At 42.1% G+C, this 26,814-nt stretch overlaps 1 protein-coding gene across 1 annotated transcript in view; it reads left to right on the top strand.

Annotated features, from left to right (window-relative positions):
• The first annotated feature begins 3,666 nt into the window (after window positions 1–3,666).
• EBF2 (EBF transcription factor 2) overlaps window positions 3,667–26,814 on the top strand; it is a 296,156-nt gene continuing 273,008 nt past the window's right edge. The window contains exons 1-6 of the mRNA XM_030201831.1: window positions 3,667–3,882; window positions 6,613–6,769; window positions 7,960–8,023; window positions 8,401–8,456; window positions 8,822–8,895; window positions 17,550–17,618. Of these exons, the coding sequence (XP_030057691.1) occupies window positions 3,752–3,882; window positions 6,613–6,769; window positions 7,960–8,023; window positions 8,401–8,456; window positions 8,822–8,895; window positions 17,550–17,618 (551 nt within the window). The 5' untranslated portion in view covers window positions 3,667–3,751. The remainder of the gene's footprint in view (window positions 3,883–6,612; window positions 6,770–7,959; window positions 8,024–8,400; window positions 8,457–8,821; window positions 8,896–17,549; window positions 17,619–26,814) is intronic.

The following is a 26,814-nucleotide window of genomic DNA, read 5'->3' as shown; positions in this document are numbered from 1 at the left end:
CTTTTTTGTAGCAATGGAAGACTGGTGAAGAAACAAGCATTCACTTCAACTCACAAGCTCTTAGCAAGTTTTGAAACAGCCAAATTAAGATATCATGTAATGTCGTTCTAGAAGTCTAAGATTCACCAGGTAATGTCTGAGCCGAAGACCGGAAGAACGACCTAAAGAGATTTTTCTAAGCGTCACAAGTTGAAAACGATGTATTTTTGAACCATATAAGCAGTTCTATGCGTCGCTTTTATGTTTAGATTAAAGAATGCTGATGTTGGTAACAAGATAACATCTGGCACTAAAGTAGCCCTATCAATCAATGGTTGATAAAATCCTTTAGCTCAGGCTGTGATCTCTCTGTGTGTAGCACATCATCTCCTCAAGTTCAATGAGTCCACTAGCATATTCATAAATTACCCTAAGCAGAGGCTTCTTAACTCTCCCGCTGCAGCTGAATAAAGGAGCCACAGAGTTACAGCATTCTGGAATGGGTTTTATTAATCAGGAGGACCTCAAGAATGGGTTTCATCGTTATTACTTCAGGTAATAGTAATGTGAGACGCTGCAATATGTGTGTGTCGCGGGGGGGGGGGGGGGGGGGCAAAAGCGTGTTAAAATTTTAGGTTATTAACGTTCAAATCCGAACCTACAAAAATATTCACAACTCAACTGAACTGCCAGCCGGTTGCATGAGATGGTTGGGAAAATACAGAGAAAACAGTAATAAAGAGAGGAAAAAAAAAAAAGTGCATCGTCCAGGCCCCTTTTTCGTAGAAACCTGTAGTCCATTATATCAAGGTGTTCCTGAAATGTCCATCTCAAGGCCTATACTTCCTGCCTGATAACAATGGTAATTTCACATTGTTTGTTTCTGGATTTCCATTGTAAAGCAGTGGATAAGTTAGTCCTTCAGTTTTCTGACAACTTTTTTATTTCAAGGGAAATTTGCTGCTACAATCTGGAAGAAAAAAGTTTCAATAAAACGCAATCAAGTGTGTGTGCTTTGGAGTTAGAGGGTTCGTAAGTGCTAAATTTTGGTAGCAGCTGTGGGGAGTAAGGGGGAGGGGACGGTGATGATGCCCCTGGCCTGAGGCATTACCCTCTGACCCCCCTTTCAATCCATAAAAGCCAGCCTCCCCGGGGACCGTGGCACACGATCCCGCTTTGTCCTAAGAGCTGGTACATTTACCCGTGCGCCCCCTGCTTGCCAAGCAAGCACTTAAGCCGTTCAAATTCCCCCAGATTTGCAACCTACTAGAGACTTATTCAGTCAGCAGTGGATTCATTTTTTAATGTATAACAATGACAAGAGCAAGTCAAACCCCTCTTTCATGAGACATTCAAGCAGGTTGTGGGATAATTCCCTTGTTCAGAAGATCTTCAGAGATCCAGAATCCTTGTTGCGTTATATTGTACATGAAGAGTTGTTCTACAGAATACACATTTTTTTTCTAAATCCGTCCAATAAGCCTATTATTTTTATGCACAATCTAGTTTCCAAAAAGTGGAAGCAGTGTACATAGCTAGAATTTATGGGCATTGTCTTGTGAAGCAAATGCAGGCCAGCCCTATTAATTGTTTTACTTCATAAGGAAGGAAAAGCAGTGATTTCCAAAGGGACAAATTTCACCACAGTGGCTGATTTTTCTTTTTTTGTTACATTTTTTAAAACAAAATGGGGGTCCTTTTACTATAAGCTGTGTTAGAAAATGGCCAGTGATAGTTAAAACAGTTGGGTTTCTCTGAACTCTGGCAACTTTTTAGCATGGCTCGAAAATGGCTGAATTTCATTTTTTTCTATTAATGACCATGTGCTAATTTCCAAATTACCATCTCCTAGAGGGAAACGGCAAGGGGCACAACCAAAACTATACCAGGATGCCTGGGCATACCGGATGGTAGACTGCTGTTTTTCTTTTTTTTTACCACAGGTCACCCCACGGGCCCCACTATGAATAATAACTGAAGTGCCCAATAATAAATATTGCCCAGAACTAATTATGATGATCCTAGGAGGCTAGGACCAGGACAGAATACAGAACACCGTCCTTTTTTAAGAGTCTTAACATAAGCACCACAAACGTTTTGGAAAGAAAATGTTATTATGTTCATGTCTGCTGAAAGAGAAAAAACCCCCGTTAAAAACCATCAGTTCGATCACTTTGAAATTAAGAAGGAAAAGTCTTGAGACAAAAGGGGTTTTGCGGATGCAAGATGGGTTTTATTTTGTTCTGTTTTCAGGGTTAAAGAACGCTATCAATAACATGGGAGGGGGAATCCCTCTTTCCCTTTAACCAAAGACCAGCTGATTCTCTTCAATGGCAGATGGTCTCAGAGTCCAGATTTGCATTCATTTGTCTTCAAATCTGCTTTCGCGTTCATGTTATAGGTTTCAGCAGCAGATCTATGCCTGGAATACAAAGGAACAAGAAAGGGACTAGAATGAATGCACCAGTGTGGTTTAACATACACCACTTTCTCCAGTTACTTTTCATTGTTGACAGATTAGTAAGGCGTCCTTTCTATTCTTACCGGTTTTCAGGGATACTATCATTTTATTGATTAAGAAACATTCTAGATGAGAAGTGAGATTAAAAAACAAACTGTAAACGAAATAGACAAATAGGGAATACTACACAACCCCCCTCCAAAAAAAAGTTCCATCTTAAAATCTTGTTCAATGTGTTTCATATATTGTGCACACCTGTATAAGGTTGGGAGTATTCCCCAAAGCTCTCTTTATCATACTCTACCTTCAGTTCTAATAAGCCTCCTACTGTCGCCTCTGACGGCGTCTTCCAAGTGAAAAAATGCTGGGTAAAAATTAGGTGTGTGTCTAAAGAGGAACAATATATTCAAGATTTCATTGATTAAAAAACAAAACAAAACTGGAAGACAGCACTTTTAATCTATAATTCTGCTAAAAGTTGTGTCTTCTTATTAATCCCCAAAGACTATAATTTGGGGATTGGGGGCGTGTTTGCGTGAGAGGTAGCTTTGGTTAACAAATTAAAAGACTGTTTTTTGTGACTTGCAGTGAAATAATTCGCTTTGCATACTCTCCTTGCCACTATTCTTCGCGCACCAGCCCCTTTTTTGGGTAATAACTCCTCCAGCAGCCTGCAATACAGTGGAAACAAATTCTCTGCCTGTACATAAACCGCCCGCAGTCAACCGATGGGCTGCGCCATGCAAATGAGCGCTCCTTGTATGGGTCCGGCCCCGCCTCTCGGCGTGTTTCTCCCCGCGCAGTAACTCATTCATGGAGAGTAGAATGCAGCGGGTGCCTCAGAGCTCTGCTCGTACTCTGTAGCTCGGATTTTTGAATTATTATTTTTTTTCTTTCTTCTTTTTTTTTTTCCTGTTCATGCTATCCGTCCTCCGATTTATAGGGCCCTGGCAGTTCCTTCGTCCTGTCCTACCATACAGACACACAGATACATACAGGGGATCCTTTCTGGGGGATCTGCTTTCTCTTTTGCTCCGGGATTCAAGGATGAGAGCTCAGGAGGAGGAGGAGGAGAAGAACAAATCAGCATAACTTAAAGGAGGAGAAAGGAGGTGGGGGGAAAAAACTTGGAAGGCAGAAATTACAACGTGCATTTACAGCAAAAAGAACTTTGGCTTTGTATCCGGCTGAGTCTGGCCGGTTTATTTGGGAATCGCCTGCATTTTCCAAGGACGTGGCTTACAAGTATTAATAGCACCTTTTTATTCTTTCTAAAGAGTACTCTTGATAGCGGATCATAGACCTTTTTAAATGTTTGGGATTCAAGATACTTTAGGAAGGGGACCCGTTCTGAAGGACAAATCTCTGAGCATCGAAATGGATTCAGTCAGGTCCTGGGTTAGAAATGTTGGGGTTGTGGACGCAAACGTGGCGGCGCAAAGGTAAGGGGCAATAAAATGGCCTTCATTCACAAAATCTGTCTGCTCTTCTCTTCCTTGTGGTGTGCCTGGATCCTGTGGTGTGATTGCATTAGGCTGGGCTTGCCTCAGTAGTGACAGTGATGCACAAGAAAGGAGGTGTCACTAGGGCTAATGCAGGGCTCACCTGTAGGGGATTAACTTTATTTTATAAAACAACCTCCGACCCCCTTCCTCCCAAAACAAACACAAACAAAACAGAAGTTACTAAGTTCTAGATGCTCTGTCACACTGTTTGGACTCAATTTAGGATATGTTTTGGAAGGCTGGGAATAGCATAGTCCCTCCTGCAGCATAACTGTGATTGAGTATCACCCAGCAAAGCGGGATAACTAACAGTACATATATGATATCGTAGTGTGCAAGGTACTGCGTGTTGTTAGGACTTGCTTTTCCTCAAGACTATTTACTAGCCTGGGTCAAGCAGACCAGAAGTGTAGCAATCAAGTTCGAAATCTTATTTAGGAAGCTCAGACTGCCTGCTTTAGAATGCAGAGGCAGATGTAATAATGCCCCTCCCCCATGTTTGTGTGTAGGATAAAAATACTTAATACGCCAGGCCCGTATAGATGCTAAAGTTTACTTCTAGCCACAAACGTCACGAAAAGTCAGAAAATTGCACCTTGCCCCAGTACTCAGGGACTCTAGACAGAAGGATATATAGAGTCCTGCAGGAAAGAGAGGGTCTCAAAACATTACATTAACTTAATGAGCGTTAAACGTTGAACTGTGGAGCCAGACTATACACAGAAAGTTGTTTTGATCTGGTGTAGGTTATTCTGAGGGTTGTTAAAATAACATTTCTTAGTCGTCCAGAATTCTTCTTGATTCTTTCTGCTCTTTTGATAAGAACATGCAAGTTTTCTAGGTGTTTCATTCTATTGCCATTAAAATCGTCAAGTTCTGGGTAAACCCCATCTTCCCGCAGGTGAATCACTGTTGCAGTTCCTACCAAAGCAATGGACAGTAGTCCCCAGTAAAACAACTAAGAAGAAACAAGGCATGTATCGTGTTGGCTCAGTCGACACAAAAAAAGAGAAAACAGAGGATAGCAGCAAGGTTAAAGAAAAACAAAATAAGCGATATGGCACACGCAAGTAGTACTTGGGAACACTTAAAGGTCGAAAATAGCCAAAAATGGCCCCAGAACAGCAGAGTTTCTGTTACGTGCTGGAAAATGAGTTCAGGTGTATTGACATTTGAAGTTAAGTTGTTCTGTTTCTTTCCTTCCTTCTACGTTATTGTCATTATGGTGATTTGTACAGTTCAATAAATATTTTAAAAGCCCCCGTACCTTCAGTGTCAAATTTACAACACAAGGGAGTAAATCTTCAGGCAAACACTGTTTCATGGTTTCCAAATGATCATAATTCGAAATGTGATGTGTGCTATAAACGGACTGGATGTAAATGAACATTTACAGCATATATGTGTAATTATGTTAGTGTCTTGTCCATGTGCGTTTGTGAAAGTTTAACACTTCATGATGCCCAAATAGGCGTTTTAGTTTTAGACATGTTTGATATAAAAAAAAAAAAAAACCAGAGCCCTTATCCAAGTACTGGTCAGAACTCCTTAAATAATAATAGGGTTCTAAACTGGAAAATGCATGCTAATGTTTTGGCAAAAAGTAAAGTTATCCGTCTTAGACATGACTTGATTAAATAAAGTGGTTTAAAATGTAAAATTTTAATTCAAAGTAATCTAAAAATTTGTTGGGATTTTAAAAAGTATGATCTTACATGGGCGAATGATTTGCTGTTAATTCATTTATTAATTCTGTATGAGAACTTTGTTACATATTGTTTGGATTTGTTCACACCTTTAAGTAGTAGCTCACCATTGCCACAATAATATATCCTCTAACTATCTATATATATCTCTGGCACAGTAATGAGAAGCTCTTAAAAGTAACTCTCTCTGTAGAACATGTGGAAGGACAGATATTGTTGGGCAAATTTGTAATTCATGTGATCTAAAAAATAAATCAGCCCTTGTCTGGCATTTTAAAGAAAGGGTTTAGCTGTTATGCAAATTATAACAATTAAAAAAAATCGATGTATACTTGCGCTAGATTATTTAGAGCTGAAAATAGACAGGTACAGATAAGTTTTATGGTTGTGCAGATGGACTGGACAGATGTATTGCCCCAAGTAAACCACTTGCCTTAAACAGAAAATTAACGCCCAGCGCACACAAATTACTTTAAAGAATGCTCTTAACGATTGCACTTTAGCGCTCCAAGATTGTAATTTTTAAAAAAAGCAGATGCAATGTCACACATTTATAACTTTATTGATTTTGATAACTCAAATGTGTGACCCAAATATGAAACTAAAAGAAAAAATCCGCGAAAAATATGGAGGCATCTAAGATGTTATATTATATAATATTCCTCATTGCAGACCCACTTTTTGTTGTGTTAGATCAATCTTCACAAACTCACGGATCACTTCAGGGAAAAATGTTTAAAACCTGTAACAATAAGATAAATGTTCTAACCCTTTGATATTGTTGACTATCTGACATGCCAATCTTAAAGTATATTTATCGTATTGATCTCATTGTAAGATTTAATCGAATGTTTCCTTTTTCTGGATAAATGCTCGCCTGAAGTGTTTTTTTGTTTGTTTTTAAAGATGACTAACTATGAAAAAGTATTCAGTAAGATCTCTCTGTGTTATGTTTTCACAGCGGAGTAGCTTTGTCCAGGGCTCACTTCGAAAAACAGCCTCCATCCAACCTGAGAAAATCCAATTTCTTTCACTTTGTCCTGGCTCTGTACGACAGACAGGGGCAGCCGGTGGAGATTGAACGCACTGTCTTTGCGGACTTTGTAGAGAATGACAAAGTAAGGTGGTTTTATTTGGTTTGCATTAAGTTTTTTTTTTTAATCTCCTAATTCTCTATTTCCAATGCAACTCCAGCCACTTATCTTCCACAGTTGGAACCTCGGGAAGGGTGCTCTGAAGGAGATTTTATTTTTCAGCCCACCTGTTCCAGGTATTTCATAGCCACCGCTTTCCCCTGACAAGCTTTTTCCCCCCTCGACTCAAACTACTTGCGCTCATTATTTTGCCCAAGGCTCTTCCAGCTGAAAGAATGGACGGAACTAAGGGAAGCATCCAAAACCATACCGGTTTCAAACAAATATTATTCCACACCAGCCAGACCTGTCAGTTTTTGTTAGGGTTACAAAATAATTCCGGACCGAAATGCAACATTTATTCCATCCTTTTCGCTGCCTCTTCCCTAAGAAAAATAATAATAATAATGTCAGTAGTTGGGGGAGACTGCGCCCGGGTTTCTTAGGAAGGGAAAGCTGCTTGCCGGATTTTAATTCCAAATCCAGCTGCTGAGCGGGTGGAAGAGTTTCTAAAATGTCCCCTATACACTGTATTTCCAGGATTATTGTGTGGGCTGAGGAAGAGGTGAAATATTCTTGCTATGATGGATTCAAATACCTGGCAATCGATGACTTGTCTTTGGTTAACAATTCAAACTAATCCTCAGCTAATGCCAGGAAAGTGGCAAATAGGTTAACTAGAATAGCATTCTGGCTGCTTTTCTTTGTAAAAATATAGATACAGATAGACAGAGACAAATATTTATGCATTGCTTTAGTACTTCACCTATCTGTGGGCGCGAACGCAGGTGTGTTGTATGTTAGAAAAGTGTTTTGAGTACATCGCAAGAATTCGTGTTTGTCACATTTTTTTCCACATTTTGTTTCACCTGTCAGGATTAATATTTTGACTATGTTAGAGGTGTGAATAAAGGCACCTAGAGGGAAATTCCTGGAAAAACAGGGGAGCGATCTGGCGGTGGTGGCGGCGAACTCTAGAAATATTACACTGCGTTTAACAAGTGTCCGTTCACTTAGGGTTGTCAGGGTCTGGGGTTCCCACTGGAGCACGTGAGAAGTTTTCATAAATACTTAAAAGTTACATCTTTGCAAAACTTGAAAGAAAACCCCGCCAACTTAAAATAATTAGTGCAAACCAAAAACAAATGTCCTTTATTTTTTTTTCTTTTCTTCAGGAACAGAGCAATGAAAAAACCAACAATGGCACACATTACAAGCTCCAACTTCTATACAGCAACGGTGAGTAACCGCAGCAAAGGCCACAACTGAAAGGCTGGTGAGGAGGTCAGCCCGGCTGGCCCTTTAACTGTATCCCTGTCGTTTCGCAGGGATGATTAATTGATAAATACAGACAGATTCGTTTCGGAAACACATTTAATGCTGACTTCTTGCAACTTCGGCTTTCCTGGAGGGGAGGGTGAGAATTTTATTTGGGATCCAGTATTTGTGGATCTACAGTCATTTAAATGACTGAGAAGGCATTGAACTGAAGATTAATAAGGCAAACGAGTTGCGGCTCTTTTACTTCGTCCCTATATCTAGATCTGTAGCTCTTTCTCTCTTTTCCCTAAATACTATTCAAAATTTAAAATCTTCTTTAAAATCGTCTCTTCTAGGTGTCCGAACAGAGCAGGACCTGTTTGTTAGACTTATCGATTCAGTTACGAAACAGGTAAGAAGGATCTGGGCTAGGCTAGATTTTCAGGGGACTTTGTCTCAGTCTACGTAAACAACCTGTATCCACCCAATGAAATAGTAATATCAGAAATTAAAGTAACACGTTGTAATTTACTTTGCACGTCACGTTAACGAAAACACGGAAAATTTATACATATTTTTTTTTAATTTTTAGCAGAAACTATTTAATTTTCCTACAGTAATCGTATAGTACTAATTCCATACTGTGAAAAAAAAGTGATTTTTTTCCCCCCCTAAGTGTAGTCTATTACTATTTGCTCCATATGCCTTGATTCTGCGGCTAGGACAATTTGACGAAAAATAGGCCACTAAATGCATGTTGAACCGTTCTCTTTGCAGCCCATTGCCTACGAGGGACAGAATAAGAATCCAGAAATGTGCCGAGTTCTATTGACTCACGAAATTATGTGCAGGTAAGATGATGGCTATCGCTGGGGATACAGTTTGCCCAGTCAAAATGTCATTTAACTGGTCTAGAGTTTTTAGCAAGTTTTCCCGGTGGCAGGTCTGAGAAAACAAAGTTTTCCAAGTGACACAAAAGTCCTACCCATGAAAAAACAAATTGCACTCTCCCTTCATTGGCATCGGAAAATTTCAAATCGAAGAGAAGAAACCCTTGAAAACTGAGTTTGGAAAATAGTCTAAACCTCTTAAAATGGAGATGTGAGGTTACTTTGCCTTCTTAATAGCCTTGTTGAGTCACTTATGGCAACGCTGAAAAAACTTACCCGTCCGCATTATTTCCAAAAAGGCATCTGATACTCATGCACACATGAATGAAGCTTAACAGTTAATAGTAACTTACAAGCGAGTCCTCGCTGCTTAGGCAGGCATATCAGATTGTGTGCGTTTCATTTAGACATAACCTTCCCCTCTCCATCTGCCTGTAATTAAAATGTTTAGGAGCAAATAAAAGTTAATTTGGACGGACAATGTTCTGACATTAAAACAAACACTTAATAAATTTCCGGCTTGCAAGGTGTACTACAGGCGCCTTCAGAACCACAAAGTCAGCACCAACTTTGGCTTTTTATTCCGTATAAAGTAGGGGATAGAAATGCTATTTTCTGGATTATGGTATCACAGTATTTCCAATCGCCTATAGCAAGTTGTTTAACGGTTATGAGAAATGATTTAATTAGATCTAGGCATCTGAATGAAAGGTATATTTGCAGTTTTCCAAAGGTTATTTACGCAGCTACCTGTAGTATAATTGAAATCTTATTACAAAAATAAAGTAGTTTTTTTTTTCTCAAGCAATGCATTACCGTTAGACTTCTCCCCCCTGCCTTTGGGGAACCAGTTGGAGTTTTGGGAGTTTTAATTGCGTTGCTTGCTTGTGATTGACTTCGGTCTCTGGATATGCATATATTATTACACACAGTCTCTAAGCTTCTCTGCAATGTTTATCCAAACATCCGGCTCAAGGCTTGCAGTGACAAAATGGCAGCTGAAACGCTAGCCAACATGTTTTCACCCCTTTCCCGTCAGAATGTGACTCTTAAGAAAACATAAACCAGTATCAAGAGTGTTTTCAACTTCATCTACCTATCGCTTAACAGGATAGGGCAATATCTATCTATCTATCTATCTATCTATCTATCTATCTATCTATCTATCGTGTGTGTTATAAATTACATAGGCCATAGGTTTAATTATGAAAGTATATAGTATACAAATGAAATACTACACCCGTTATACATATATATGAAATATTTAACGCAGAATAAATAAACCAATGTACAATAGCATTTACTGGTACCCAAGGGCCCTGGAGGAAGTGCTGGATGCACGAGGTAAACCTCTAACCCGAGACTTGCCCCTTCCTTATTACTCACTGGAGATCCGTACAGTCTCACCACCTGGGCTGGCGAAAGGAATTCAATCCGAGTGCCAACCAGTCAGATCGCTGGAAATGAAACCAAGTTTCTTTGAGAATCTTATTGCCAAGTACAGCAGACCCGCGTCTGCAAGTGCATTGAGAACCCAGACAGGACACTTCACAAAAATGTAATACAATCTGATTAATTTTCAAAAACATTTTTTTTAGATTTATTGGGAGTGATCACCAATATAAATGCAACTGTACACTTTACTTTCGGTAGCCATCATACACAAAACAAGCAAATAGTTGTAAAGTCCTTATGCAAACTACGTCCTGTTAAATGTGGAAGTACCAGAACATTGCACACCCCCACCCGGCGCACGTCGAGAAATCTGGTAAAAGATAACAGCACGGCAATACAAAATCTGCAATTATTAGTCTAGCCCAACTATTCTATTGCCCTGTAGGTTGGTAGATGGGGATCACTTTTTATAAGACAAGTTACCGAGCTCCTTTGGCAATGAAGCATTTTGACATGGAGATTAAATTAATTTCACACGCACCCCAAGTGCATCAAAAGCAAGGTGAGGCGACTTCCTGCTTTGCATCTTGCTTTCCCAATTACCCTGTAAGGCACATGGTTGTTAAGCTGCTGCCAGCAGCCTTCCCTGTGCCCCGAATGCTCAGAGGGTTAGGAGATATTACAATTTGAACAGAAGTAGTCTCAGGGCCTACAGCTGGCTAATAACAGAGTTGTATTGAGCGCAAGCGAGTCCCACAGCTGTGACTTTCGCCACAAGGCTCAGGCTAGACAGGAGTTCTAATCAGTTGGGCCAGCCGGCCACTGGGGCCTGGGCCTTTATCGGCCAGATGGTGTGAATTTAGACACTTTTGTTATGCAATCACCAGGAGGAGCCGGGAGGGAAAAAAAAATCAAAACAAAAGTTACCATGCTGTGCATTTATTTGAGTTTGAAATTAGAGACAGATTTTGGAAAGTTGAGGGGCTGCATTTTAAAAGGATTTTAGTGTGTGGAGGGGAGGAGGGGGTGGGGGAGAAGAGTGCGAGGGGAAAGGGAGAGGACATTAGCCTGGTGCCTTCTTTACGGAACATCCCCGTTGTGTAAATAAAGCTACCGGTAAACTTCGGGAGTTGCTAAGGAAATGTAGATTCTGCTCGAATGAATTTCTCTCTTGACTTCTTTTCTGCTTGCACTTCATATTTCTCTTTTATAGTTATTCTAGAGTAGGTTTTTTTCTTTCAAAAATAGGATGGTTACAGTGGGTTCCTTTAAGAACTCCTGTTTGGGGAAGCACTGATCATTTAAGATATTAAATACCAACATAAATTCCTACTTTTATAAAATAGTTTGGTCTTATTTATTTATTATATTCATAAAACTATTCAGCCACTGGCTTTTGGTTATTTTCCAACAGAAAAAAAAACTTGTGCTTATATATTGAACACAAGGTAACAAATGCAAAGTGGGAGTAGGGGTGGTGGGTGCATGGGTGGGAGGGTGGGTGGACGAATTGGTGCTAACACTCACAAGTTTCAAACTTGCCCTTACTAGGTCTTGAGGGCTGACATTAATGTTATAGTTTCATACTTGGGCAAACTGAATCTCGTTTTCACCAAAGAAAACAGCCCTATTTGCATACTATAGTGTCTTCCAACCTTCTAAGCAAGCAGTGGAGACAGGCCCCCACATGGTCTGGAACAGGGCCGCCGAGAGACTAAGCCGGGCACGCCCCTCCCCGATGCCACTGCAGTCCCTGGTCTCACCTGCCTGCTCTCAGCTCCGTCTGCCACCAGGCCCCCTGCATTAAAATCGACAGCGCCTCAGCTCCGTTTGGAAAGGCAGATTGCCTCCCTTCGGGCCTTCCCTCACCAATGTAACTTCTGGTTTCCGCGGGGGCGGGACACATGGAGGGCCCGAAGGGAGGTGATCTGCCTTTCCAAATGGAGCTGAGGCACTGCCAATTTTAACGCAAGGGGCCTGGTGGTGGACGGAGCTGAGAGCAGGCAGGTGAGACCGGGGACTGCAGCTCTGGCAGCCTGACCCTGGTGCCAGGCCCCCCTTGGAGGCCTGGGCCCGGGGAATTTTCTCCCCCCTGCCCCTCCTCTCAGCGGCCCTGATCTGGAAAACTCATGTACAACTTCTTTGAATATTGATTGCGTCAATGAAAATATCACTATAAACTTTCTAATTCAAGATCAAATGATTCTTTGCTATTCCAGCTACATTGTTTTTGCAAAATTGCAGATGAGAAACTTATGCAATAAGTCATAAAAAAGATAAGAATTTATCTCCCCCTCCCCAAGCCATAAGCAAGTAAACCCCATTTTATACTTTTTTTTTGCCCAAGGGAATTTTTATAACAAGCTGCAGGTATGCATATTAGTTATACCAGTTTTTAAAAGAAAAATATGCACATACTTTCCCTTTGAAATGGCCCTATGGAAAGTAAACACCCATATCTCTATACCTTCTGTTTAGCATGTATAACTTTCCTGGATTATGATATCTGCTGACAAGCATTTAGGGCTAGATTCTATATATGGTGCCTGAAAATTCCACACAGAAAATATATGCCTAGGCGTATTCTGTAAAGTATGCCTAGATTTTATAGAATACGCTTAGATTTCCATGTGGTATATAGAATAATGCCGAGTACTTTTCCATGCAACCAACTGTAGTCACGATCATTTATGCCATGTTTTATTTGGCATAAATCTCGATGCCTAAATTAGGAGCAGAGTGGGTGTATTATATAACAATACACATAGATTGTAGAAACACCCATGCCCCCTTTTCAACTATGCATCTTAGAATTTAGGCACACCACGTTACAGAATATGCTTAGCGAGCTGTGCGTATAAATCTTAATGTCAATTAGTGTTGCTAATTGCTCATTAACATCCAATTAACAGTACTGATTAACTAGTTAACCATTGTTATAGAATATGCTTCGATTTCTACACGGAAATTAAGGTGCCATATATAGAATCCCGGGGATAACCTTTGGACCTGGAACTGGTCTTGTGTGTCCTTTGACTCCCCTCCTCTCCTCCTCATCTTTTCTTCTACTCGTCCCTTAACTCATTAGCCTCTTACTTAACTTGTGTTATACAAAATCATTAGTGACACAGATTAGAAGTAAATAAGCCACAGCTTTGTTTATTAAAGCTAATAATTATAACTATAATAATAACCATACACAAGTTCTTCACCTCTGATAAAGTTACTTTCTTTGCACTGCCCCGCCATGACAGTTAGGGCATAAGGATATTGCATGGACCTCCATGCCTCTCCTTTCTGGGTCATGTGACCCACCTGCCAGTCTGGTCTTAGAGCCTTAAATTAATAGCTTATACCCCAATGAGCTAAAACCCCATAGCTCAGGTGTCCGCCTGCTGCAACACATCATTCACCCATATCCCCTTTCCACATATCCTACCTATCCTTCCCTCCCTACCAAAGGGGAGGAAGGGTGGGTAAGCTGCCTCCAAGGAGCAGGATGAAAGTCCTGCTACTCCAAGATGGCCTGCTTAAGTAACCTTGCCCCTGGGTCCACCTCCCTGGCCAACCACCCAATCCCTTTAGGGAATCCTGCCAGGAAAGTGTAAATTGAATCATTACTAGCCTATCCCCTGCCAGGGTCTTTTTCTCCTACCATCCCCTGTCCTCGCTGTAGCCCCTCACTCTCACCCCTCCCGCTGACCCTACTGGGGCTGCACATGCCCATCCATGTCAAATTTAAACGTCCCCATTGAGATGAGCTCTCAGACTCAAACTTTTATAAAGTATACAGATAGACTTTAACCCCATTCCAACCCCACCCTCTGGAATGCCTCTGCTGAGATTGGAGAAAGGTATGTGCATATTACGTACATTTTATAAAGAGCTATTTCTGTGCATAAAACACCATTTTATCGGCAGAACACCTTTCAAAATGCTCCTCAGAGGGGCATGAACTGTACTGAAGACAACCCCCCTCCACCAAAAAAACCTAGAAATTCTGAGACTTACTAAAACCTTATGACTCATGACATCAGCATTAAATAAACCCATAAAACACACACGACATCAAAGTATTAACGACTGAAATCTTTAAATCTTATCTGCCGCTTGCTGGTGTGATTTTGTTGAACTTGACGAATTCCATTAGTACCATATAATAAGTGAGAATGCAGAAGGTCACTGCTGAGGACTGTGTGAACACACTTGTGCCAACGTTCATTCTGTCTATGGTCTCTGTTTAAAAAATGCAGTTGGATATAGAGAAAGCGTCAGGTACCATGGGGCCTTCTTAAGGTATATAGTGGAGGAAGTGGTGGAGAAAGCATTCCACTGGCAAACTTACTTCATCAGGAGATAGTCATTTCTCCCTTAGACTGACTGTGCATAAATGAGATAGAAAAGACAGGGGAGAGAGATGCTGTATGGCACCAATGGAGGCGGAACATGCAAATCTCTTCATGAATATTCATTGTGATTAGCCTGAGAATCTGCTGCTGTTGTGTAAAATATACACAGCCCAGTGGAGGAGTAGCCTAGTGCAGTGGTTCCCAAACCTGGTCCTGGAGGCACCCCAGCCAGTCAGGTCTTCAGTATATCCACAATAAATATTCATGAGATAGAGTTGCATGCAGTGGAGGACAGTACATGCAAATCTCTCTCACGAATATTCATTGTGTGTATCCTGAAAACCTGACTGGCTGGGGTGCCTCCAGGACCAGGTTTGGGAACCACTGGCCTAGTGGTCAGAGCAGTGGACTGACTCTCAGGGAAAGCAGGATTAAAATTCCACTGCTGCTCCTTGTGATATTGGGCAAGTCACTTAGGGGGTTAACATGTAGAAACAGGCTACTCATGTGACTGTGATATGGGGCTTTGCAGTAATTTGCCTGTTGCTGTGCATAACTGAATTTTTTAGTTGGGGCAGGGGCATGGCACAGACAGACAGAGAGTGGGTTTGGAAGTGTTAGATAGCTAGAACGTTATAGGGAAATGGTAAGGAATTTGATATACTGCCTTTTTGTGGTACAACCAAAGTGGTTTACATATTACAAAAAGGTACTTTCTCTGTCCCTAGCAGGGGCGTAGCTAGGTGGGCCCCCGCAGATTTAGCCCTGGCCCCCCTGCTTTCACCCCCCCCGCCACTGACCCTCCCCAACCACATTTGACCCCCTCTCCCCCGCTGCCACTGCTAGGTACCTTTGCTGGCGGGGGTCCCCAACCCTCACCAGCCGAAGTCCTCTTCAGTGGCGCGTTGCTGATCTGGATTCTGTTTCTGTGAAACTTAAGATCCTGTTAGATACTGTACATAGACTGAAAGCCAATTCTAATCACCCAACATTGTTCCCTTGACCTAACTCAGTTTCCATAGTCACCCACATTTTAATGGGACAGTTCAGATGCTTCTCAAAGACCTTTGAAAACTGGCTCTTATTGACTGTTTAAAAAGCTCATGTTTATAGTGATTTTCTCCTTTAAACTATGATGTGATTTCTGGTAGTGCAGATTTATAGCAGCCATATTGGTTCTGAAGTCTTTGAAGGATGTTATGTACTGTGTTTTATTAGAACATGGGATCTCAAACCCAGTCCTCGGGACACACCAAACCAGTCTGGTTTTCAAGATATCCACAATGAATTTGCATGAAATAAATTTGCATGCACTGCCTCCAATGTATGCAAATCTATCTCATGCATATTCATTGTGAGTATCCTGAAAATCTGGGTGTGTCCCGAGGACTGGGTTGAGAACCCCTGTGTTAGACTGATATAAGAATTACCCAAGAGCTTGTAACATGAGTTGTTCCCTTCGTCAGATAAGTCAATCGATGATTATTTATGATAACTGGAGCTGCTTCACAATTTGGAGGATTTGTTTTCTACCAACACATGTCAAGGAAATGTTCCATTGTATCAGGAAGTTCACTGTAACACTATGCTGGTTAACTGAGCTGTACTGTACTGTACAGAGAAACAATAGGATGATGTGGGGTTTTTTTTTCCACTGAAAGAAATGCATCAATTGGAAATAGATGTTTTAAATCACTGGCATCTAACGTTAAGTAGAATGTGGCTTAACTCAAATCATCTGTTAAGTTGCACTTGTCAGGAAATATTCTTTCAGTGTTCCTGCATCATTGAAAGAAATCCCAGTGGAAATGAGCTGAACCCAGAATAACCAGGAGTTTTCAAAACATACAACCCTTATAAAGCCACTGCAAGTGAAATTAAACAGACCCTCTTGGAGAGACTATCACTGGGTATACATTTCTTATTTCAAAGCACTTTTGTATACATACTTCGAGTTGTGGAGTTCACATAGTGGGTAGGTTACAAATGTTTGTTTGCAATTATGACCACTTAAGCAAATATTTAGTGTAATCCCAGTAAGTTACTTTTGATAATGTGGATCATGCATGGAAATAATTTGAATATTACAGCCAATAATTATACAGTTTATTGGAGGCATGCTAACTTTAAAATGACTTGCAATTGGCCAGCCTGGTGGCTGAAAGGCAGTGGTGGGTATGGCCAGGGTGGAGGTCTGGGTTTGATTCCCATGTCCATTTCTATGACTAGTGATTAATGGAGTGTTCACAGCCCTGAAGGGAGGATTTTAGGACGTACACCTGCTGGGTTCTAGAAGGAGCTGCAGTCTGTGGTTCCTGTCACTGTGATGGCACAGCTGGATGGGGGTAGTAGTGAATGAAGTCTCATGACATCACAGCCCAAGAAATATCGGTTCTAGCTGAGATGGAAGCTCCGAGGAGCAGAAGGAAACTTTTTCAGGTTTCTCCCTTCTAAAAGTAGTATATTAAAACTTAGTAATGCCTAAGTCTTATTTGCCACTAAGCCCTGGGTAAGATAGTGAAATTAAAATTTCTGTTTCAGATTTATACAGTAGGCAAAAAAAAAAGTTGAACAAGTCATGCATGCAGGTGTCTGTAGATTGCAAAGTGATGTCAGCTCTTGAAAGATTTGACAGAATACACCGTGAAAGGAAGAATTTATACAAAACAGCAGGGTATGACAAATTCCTAGGAAGCACAGCAAAGTATCAGATGTGGCAGTGTGGTATTATGGGTGTCTGCTCCCTTTTTGTACGTGGGTGGAGAGAGGACACATGATCTGTATGTATGTGCCATGTTCTATAGTGCTTTATGTTTAGGTACATCTTCATAAACTGATTGTGTTATTTTGTTCTTGATTTTTCCACTTTAGCCGATGCTGTGAAAAGAAAAGTTGTGGGAACAGAAATGAGACCCCTTCAGATCCGGTCATCATCGACAGGTAGGAAATAGAGCACCTTTTCTCTCTCTAAGAAAACTTGGGGGCTCTTTTACTAAAGTGCAGTAAAGTTTTGCACCTGCCACACCGTGAGACCCTAAATTATTATCCAGTAAGTGCAAAATCTGTGTGGTAACTGTTGTTCCCAGCATCTTCCCCATACAGTCACCACATAGAAAAAATCCTTTACCTTGGGGTAAATTAATTGGTGGTTGAGGTGGTAAGTGCATCCAGGGCTGCTGAGAGGGAGGGTGAGGGGGTGGGGAAGATTTCCCCCGAGCCTGGCCTCCAAGGGGGACCCGGAACTGGGGTCTGTCTGTCTCCTGCTCCTGATGGGACCTGGGTGATTGCATTCTGACAGGAGCAAGCGAGAGAAAACTCCATTGCCAGGCCCCTCAGAGGCTGGGGAGGAGCAGACACAGGGCTTTGGGGCCTCTGGTTTGGCTGGTGGGGGTCCTTAAACCCTGCCAGTAGAAGTCTTCCTCCAGCACTGTTCGTCGCATGCGAAAGGCTTCTGTTGGAGGGGCTTGGGGAGTTGTGGCAAGGGCAGGGAGTTGTGGCAAAATGTCCCCCCCACACTTTGGGCTCCGGCCCCCTCAATTTTATAGTCTGGCTATGTGGCAGTCCGGGGGGGGGGGGGGGGGGGGTGGCAGCAGCAGCAGCGGTGGCCCTGCCCCAGGCCCAGCTCAGTCTCTCTTGGTGGCCCTGAGTGCATCCAGGTGATCTGCAACAGTGATGATGCACACTACAGTTTCCTGCCCATTTCCTGCCCCATAACAGGGTATGCACCTAATGTATGAATTAGTGCATGCTGTCATGCCAGTTCCGTGATGATTTCTGCAGCCATGTGATAACAGTTACCGTGCACTAATTCATATGCTAACTGCTTAGTGCACGTTTTTTAAAGGGTCCCCATAGTTTTTTTGCAGTCTCCCCTTCTGTTTCTTGGTGGCCCATGTGATGTATATTCGGTGCAATTCTATAAACTAAGTGCTAGCATTTACGAGGGCAGATTTGCTCAGGGGCAGAGCTTGGGCAGGGCTCCTACTTACACGCGTAAGTTACAGTCACTATAAGTTATGCTGGTGCTAACACTTACACCAGCTCTCTGGCCGATATAAGTGCTCATTCCTAAAGGTTAAGGGGAGGGATTCCATAAATGGTACCCAAAGTTAGGTACTAGGAAGATCCACTCTGCACGGAGCTGTGCCTAATTCGGACATGGCATTTATCACGTGCTGAAACCTGGTATAAATGCGGCACAGAACTAATGGCAGTTGGGCACTTACATGACCCTGTTCTATAACACGGTGCCTAATTTCTGTGAACATCCGTGACCTGCATATGCCCCTCCCATGGCCACACCCCCTTTTGAGTTATGTGCTATAAAATTTGGGCACACATTTTATAGGATAGAGAGCAGGGCAGATCTGCATGTAAACCCAAATGACTGCCAATAAACACCAATGATCGATTGCTGACGGCTCATTAATTAGCTTTCAAGCAGATTAGAGATCCATGCTCAAATTTGCGCACCCAACTTTGGGCAACCTATATAGAATCCAGGGGAAGGGTGAATATACTCAATTAGGCTAGCATTCTATAAAGGAAAATAGGCACTTATGTTCCTTTATGGAATACGCGTATACCGTGTGCCGTGCCCTATTAGAGAATTGCCCTAGCTGTGTCACTGCACTTTGCTTTCCTGTTCAGGGACAACACCTGAAATCTCTTTATAATTTTCTTTTTTCTTTTCTGTTTTTAAAGTCCTAAGTGCATTGTTATTGTACCAGCCTTGGTGTTATTCCTCGACTGCAACAGTCACTCACCCAATAGACCAGTGCTTCTCAACTCAGCCAGTTAGCCAGTCAGAATATCCACAATGAATGTGCATGAGAGAGATCTGCATATCAAGGAGACAGTGCATGCAAATCTATCAATGCATATTCATTGTGGATATCCTGAAAATCCAACTGGCTGGGTAGGCCCCAGGGCTGCTGAGAGGGGGGGGGGCAGGGGAGGCAAAATTCAGGGGGCCCGGCACCGGGGTCTTTGTCTCTCTCCTGCTCCTGATGGGACCTGAGTGATCACATCCCAACAGGAACAGGAGAGAGAAAACTCCGGCGCCAGGCCCCCCTTGGAGGCTGGGGAGGATCCAGAGCTTCCTCCACCGCTGCTCTTCTGCCGATTGCTGAACAGCTGCTTTTCCTCTCAGGCGTGCATGCTCCATTTTGAAAACGAGCATGCTCTGAGAGGAAAAGCAGCCGCAGAGGCAGGCAGTCAGCGCTGGAGGAAGATGTCTTTTGCTGTTGGGGCCTTGGGATCCCCGCCAGCCAAGGTATTTTAATCCTGTTGCAGGGGTGGCAGTGGCAGCAATCAGGGGCAGCAGCGGCAGCGATGGGGGGGGGGGGGGGGGGGGCAGCAGCAGCCCTACCCCGGGCCCGTTGGTGGCGGCCCTGCCCCGGGCCTGGTTCAGTCTCTCGGCAGCCCAGGTATGCCCTGATGACTGGGTTGAGAAGTACTGCAATAGATTGTCAGGGTACAATTCTGTAGAAAAATCAAATGCCTGGAAAAGTCACTGAGGGGAAAAAAAGGCTGAAATACCTCCCTGTTTGAAGTTCCTCCCATATTGCCCTGGACTGTTGCCTTGTCTGCAGCTCACGTGTTTACGGTCCTCCTTTATTAGAGGCTTTTTCCCATTCTGTGTCTATGGGAAAACATGAATGTGAACCAAGCCCTATGTTTTTGGATCTGTTTTCTCTCTCAGAGAGTCTCATAGGGTGTTGGTTGGATCAGAGTCCCTTTCCTTTGTCCTCACTGAAGAGTGAATGGGGAATTGAGGAGTTCAGATGTTCAGAGACAAGGCCAGCCCTTAAAACATACACGTTCCAGAAAAATGTTTCTCTGACCTGATGAATAGGAGTAAAACTTCGCAAAAGCAAGTTCAAAACATGTAAAGTTGGTCCAATAACCACAGCTCTTTTGATTACATTTATTTCAGAGAACCTGCGAATCTCTTGTGGTTGTTATGTAGTTCATAGGACAGCTTTCTGCGGGTTCCAGGTGGTTCAGGAAGGGTTCAGTTTTCTGAATAACCACACCATGGACACAGAATAGGAAAAGCCAGCCCTAGAATCCAAGTGAAAACTCAGAAATCCCAGATGCAACATGTTCTGGAGTATTCTTCCAGGGACGTGTTATGAACAGTACTGCAATTTTGAGCCTGTCCTTTCTAACTTGCAGGCCCATAGGTACCTCATATCTGCAGGCCCATGGGTTACTTTCTAAAGGGAGCAGCCCCCGATGCTGCAAAAATATGTTGACTGGATGGTGCATTGGGGATCTTTTAACCCACGTGCTTAGCAGGAGGAAAATTTGCAGGGTTAAGACTGCATCAAACTGAGATCCCGGCACATATTTCAGCTAGCCTGCCCTAGCCCTGATTCCAGCACTGCCTCCCCCCTCCCCCCCCCCCCGAAGAACCCATCACAATTTTCAAAGGGGCCTTTTCCATGGCTAAATACCTGTTTACCTGCAGAGAATCCTTTTAACAATCCCCCCTATATGTATTGTATATACTTGTTGGATTTATTCCAAATACTTACATTTCTGTTGTATCTTTTTTAAAATTGTGCTTTATTTAATATACTGTATATTTCTCTCTCTTTATATATCTAGATTGAGATCTATAGAGAGAGAGAGGATACCAGTGCAGCTCTCAAGATATTAAAACTGAAGTACATTACCTCTGACTGTTGCAATGTTAGAAATAGATTTTGAAGGCTTTATGTGTTCTAATAAGTTTTTGAAAAGCAGCTTGTTGCAACCCTTGTGGGGTTAATAGTACCCTCATCCGGTATTATAATGTTTATACTGATCCTGTGGGACCAAAACGTTTTTGCCTGGGGAACACTCATATCCTCTTTCAAGTGAAAAAAGGTTCACTGTGGGGGTTTTTTTGGAGGGGGTGGGGTGGAGGGGACAGCACTTTGAGCTGTGTTTGTAGGGGTTGATGCTCAGCTGGTTGGCTTTGGGTGATGAACATTATGGACAGCCTGATCGTCCTTTAGATTTGGTCCTGTTGAGTTCACGAGAGGAATAAATACATCAGGATGGGTGATTTTTCTTGGCTGAGGACAGCGTTCTCAAAAAGTTATGATTTCTGGAGTCTCAAGGAATGCAGTGATGCCTTCAGGAGAAATAATGGGTTTCATAGGGTGCATAGTAATCTGATAAAAATAAGCACTAATTGGTGCACATAAATGATTACAACACTGGCATACTCATGCTGATTCCAGTGTGTATCTCTGATTTTCATTACCCAACATGTCCAGAACTAGGGGTTAACACCAGCGTTAGCGACACCTGGGTTTCACAAGTACTGTATTTTAAGAGAAAAATGTGGCTTTGTTAAATGAAATGAATGAAAGTTTAATTTTCCCCAGTTGGTAATACTGGAGTTGGCAGAACTATTGCTGCGTATTTATTTCACTTCTTTTTTCTTTTGGATTCTAGCATTTATTAAAAATGATACAGATATTCAGATGTAGATATTACATTTTTAGCAGGTGTGGGGCATAGGATGTGTACGAGGTTACTAGGTTGTTTTGACTGTCTCTACACTCTGCCAAAATAAATAAAAATGCTATGTAAAAAAGGGATCTTTTCACATTCACATCTCCTTGATTGAGGGGTTGGGGAAATCAGTCATTGTGAAATGGTGACACTTAGGGGGGAATTCAGAAGAAATCATCAGGATGAGGCAGGTTAAGTGCGAATTCTATAACAGCAGTTCAACGCTGACCTGCCCTTAGGGGTCCTTTTACTAAGCTGCAGTAGGGCTTATGCATGGGTAGCATGCACCGAAACTGCACTACTGCCAGGGTAGCACAGGTTCATAAAATCATCTTTGGTGAAGCCCAGGGATACATAACAGACCTCATAGACCTCCCAACCAGAAACACAATAAGATCAGCACGATCATACCTAAACCTTCACTACCAAGCAGCAAAGGACTCAAATACAAATCAATGTATGCATCCAACTTTTCCTATTTAAATGCACAACTATGGAATGCACTGCCAAAAATATTAAAAACAACGTATGACTACCTAAATTTCCGGAAAGCACGAAAAACAAACCTGTTCAGAAAGGCATATCCAACTGACCCAACATAAAAGCCTGAACACATACAACTCAACTAAACCAAAGATCTGAATGGACACACCCTACTTCCCTCGTACTTCCTAAATACCCTATCATACCTACCTTACATGAACCTTATTCCACCAGAATAACACCTTGTATTTGTTCATACCGGAAATGGCGAATGCCACTATGGTAAAATGTAAGCCACATTGAGCCTGCAAATAGGTGGGAAAATGTGGGATACAAATGCAACAAATAAATAAAATAAATAAAATAATTCTGAATTTGGCGCACACTGTTTCCTGTGGTAGAAAATAATTTTCTATTTTCTACCGCGGGGGTGTTCTTGGCGGTAATCAGTAATGCGGTCACATTACCGCATAGTATCTGATTACCGCACGAGTAGCATGTGAGCCCTTACTGCCAAGTACGATAAGGGCTCAGGCAGTAAATAGCCACATGCTACTTTTAATTTTAGCGCATGATCATTTACTGCCCCATTAAAAAAAAGGCCCTTTTTACCCACCATGGTAAAAAATGGTCCAGCGCTCGCCAATTTCATACACCCACACTAGCACAGGCTACTTTTTACTGCAGCTTAGTAAAAGGGCCCCTTTATAGAATACTAGCTTAAGTCTGCATTTGTACACCTAACTTTAGGCCAGTGTCAATGTTGGTGTCAAAGTCCCAGTAGTTAGGTGCAGTAATGATAGTATTCTATAACCCTGCACCTAATTTCCAGGAATTCCCCTCCCATAGTAATGCCCATTGTGGATTTGAACACGATGGAAATTTGATGCTGGAGTTATAGAATAGGGCATAAGGCATTTCCACATGTAACATCTAATTGGATCCAATTTAACATTTGTTAAGGTGAATTGATCCTCAGCGCCAATTAAGAACCAATTAACCTATTTAGGGCCCTTTTTACCAAGCTGTGGCAAAAGAGGGCCTGCGTTGGCATTGGTGAATGTTTTTGACATGCATTGAGGCCCCCTTTTACCATAGTGGGTAAGGGAAAGGGAAATGGGACTTGATATACAGCCTTTCTGAGGTTTTTGCAACTACATTCAAAGTGGTTTACATATATTCAGGTACTTATTTTGTACCAGGGTCAATGGAGGGTTAAGTGACTTGCCCAGAGTCACAAGGAGCTACAGTGGGAATTGAACTCAGTTCCCCAGGATCAAAGTCCACTGCACTAACCACTAGGCTACGTCTTTCTTTTTTTCAGGAAATGGCCATGCATCAAGTGAAGCACTTGCTGTAGAGCCATTTCCATGGCGGTAAGGGCTTCCATGCTAACCCAGTGGTACCCAGGCAGTGCGCGGCACTGCCCAATTATCGCTGGGTACACACTGGTGCTACAAAAATAAAAATATTTTTCTAGCGCCAGATATGATGGCGAGCTGGGGGTGGGAACTACTGCCAGGCTGCTGCGGTAGCCCAGCGGTACTTCCTTTTTAGCGAGCGGTAAGCCCGCATTGGGCTTACTGCTGCTTTGTAAAAGGGGCCCTAAGTTACATGTGGAAATAGAACAGAATTCTGCATTATGTTTCTAACTTTGAGCACCATATGTACAGAACCTGGGGGTTAATGGCCAGATTTTTGAACCATGATGCATGAACCCCTGTTGAAGAATATCAGAGCTATAACCATTACAAAGACCGATACTTGTAGAAATAATATTGAGCGTCGATATACATGGTGTTTCTACTACTACTACTACTACTTAACATTTCTAGAGTGCTACTAGGGTTATGCAGCGCTGTACAAATTAACAATTAAGGACGGTCCCTGCTCGGAAGAGCTTACAATCTAAAGGACAAAATGTCAAATTGGGGTAGATAAGTTTTCTGAGAAGAGGTGTAGTGATTAGGAGCCGAAGGCGACATTGAAGAGGTGGGCTTTGAGCATTGATTTGAAGACGGGTAGGGAGGGGGCACGGCGTATGGGCTCAGGGAGTTTGTTCCAGGCATGGGGTTTCTCCTGATGAAGCAATTGTGAGACATGGTCCATGTTGGGGCTTGTGTTCAGTGACTTGGAAAGATATTTCTATGAAAGGAGTGCAAGTTTCACATTATATTTATTATAGTTAAAAATTCACTGCTGGTTGTACCTTTAAGAAAATTGGACTTATAAACATCGCACAAATATATTCATACTGAATTGATTCATTTTCAACCATTATGAGCACAAACACATTTTTTTATTAAGTAGTATCACCATTGGGTGTATTTTGGTGAGAGCTATAACTAGGTCAAGTGAATTGGGTGGGAATATGAAATTGCCGGGGGGAGGGGGAGGAGGATAGGGCAAGAGGGAAATCCAAGTTAATATGAGCTTTGCTGGGTGATGTGTACCATTTAATAGCAATGCTATTACAGAATTTAAAAAAAATAACCCGTGTAACACCTATTGGGCAGGATGTACAAAATCATTGTTCCCACTGGGGAAATGCTTAATACGGTTGGCACAATGTTTTCTGGTAAATCATCTGTAAATTTAGTATTTGTAGGTAGTTTATACAAAGGGAATGTTTTCCACTAATCTGCTCTGATAGTTCTCCCCACCACCATCTTGGTTCTGATGTTGAATGATCCAGCTCATGTTTGGTTTGACTAGTAGATTGTTATGCAGTGCTGTAGAATACCCATAAGAGAAAAACAAGAAAAGTTATTCCTTCTGAGACCAGCATTTTAATGGATTCTCACCACACTTCTGCTTGACCTTGAGGTGGAATTCCATTGTTTTTCCACACCCATCTAACTCTGGACCACTCAAAGTCGACTCATGTTGCTCTAAGCACCCCCTCCAACCCTCTATAAAAAGATATTGCCATAACCTTCATTCCATCTGAGGACCTACTTACTTTCTGTGAAGTTCAGAAAGATTTCTAGCAATTCCAACCTCTTTTTAAAGAAAGCCAAATAGATTTCTTTGAATTTTTGATTTTCCTTTAGCCAGCCACTATCATTTATTACCCCAACTTATGAATTTCCACAAGGGGACCCCTTATCTGCTGTCTCATCCTTTCTGGAGCCTCTAAACCTTTATGGTAGAGTTCTATTACAGGAACGAACTTTTCCTAAAAGCCTTGTCATCTTCCAGTCATCTGTCCTCAGAGTCCCTGGCTCCAAAGTACTCTGAATACTCAGACTTGAGTCTGACGATTACATCTTAAGAAAGGAGGGTGCAATTTTTAAAATACATGCACAGACTTATTAACAGCCTCATCTAGAGGATAAGGACCCTCACTTTAAGAAAGAAACCACACTTTCAACCCTGCATTATTTGTCTTTTTAGGGGCAGCCAATTGACTCACTCTCCAGCATGGACTCCTCCCCTTTTTGTTCTAGCTACCCTATGATTATTTTATCTTCTGCAAATCTCAAACAAGCAATGCAATAAAACCAAAGCCGTATCAGTTTGTTTTAAAAATAAACCAGGACCGGTGCAAGGATATTAAAACGCCCTAAGTGAAACTTCTGCATTGTGTCCCTCATTCACATTCAGGTCTATAGTAGAGAATGACATGGGGACAAAGTTTGTCTCCATTCCCGCAGGTTCTGTCCCCATCTCCACGGGCCCTATCTCCTGTCCCCACCCCACCCCTGCGGGCTCTGTCCTCATCTGTAGAAGCCTCAAACATAATTTTATATTTAAATCTTTTTATTAAAGTATCAAAAGGAAGAATATTCTGTGCAGACGTTGTTTATAAATCACAAATAGAAAACAAAAATAACAATGAGCAACTATAATACACCCCCACCCCCACCCCCACCCTCTACCCTTCCAACCCCAACAATAGCTGACTTCTACTACTCCATTGAACCCTAATCCACCCTGTTAAAATTCCAGGGGTACAAAATGCAAACTGGGCTGTATGCCCTAGCAGGGAAGAAATAAGCTCTACAAAGCACTGCTATGATTTTTTAATCTGTGGATGAATAATAAGTCATCAACAGTCTCAGGATTGTGTCTAGCTCTCTTGTCTTCCACAGTCCTTTCTGAATTAGAAAGTATCTCTCTTTTCACAAGATGTGCTGAG

The sequence above is a fragment of the Microcaecilia unicolor genome, chromosome 4 (genome assembly GCF_901765095.1).
Source record: "Microcaecilia unicolor chromosome 4, aMicUni1.1, whole genome shotgun sequence".
NCBI classification, from domain to species: domain Eukaryota; kingdom Metazoa; phylum Chordata; class Amphibia; order Gymnophiona; family Siphonopidae; genus Microcaecilia; species Microcaecilia unicolor.
Note: the sequence above shows the minus strand (reverse complement) of the source record. Positions and strands in the feature narration are given on the sequence as shown.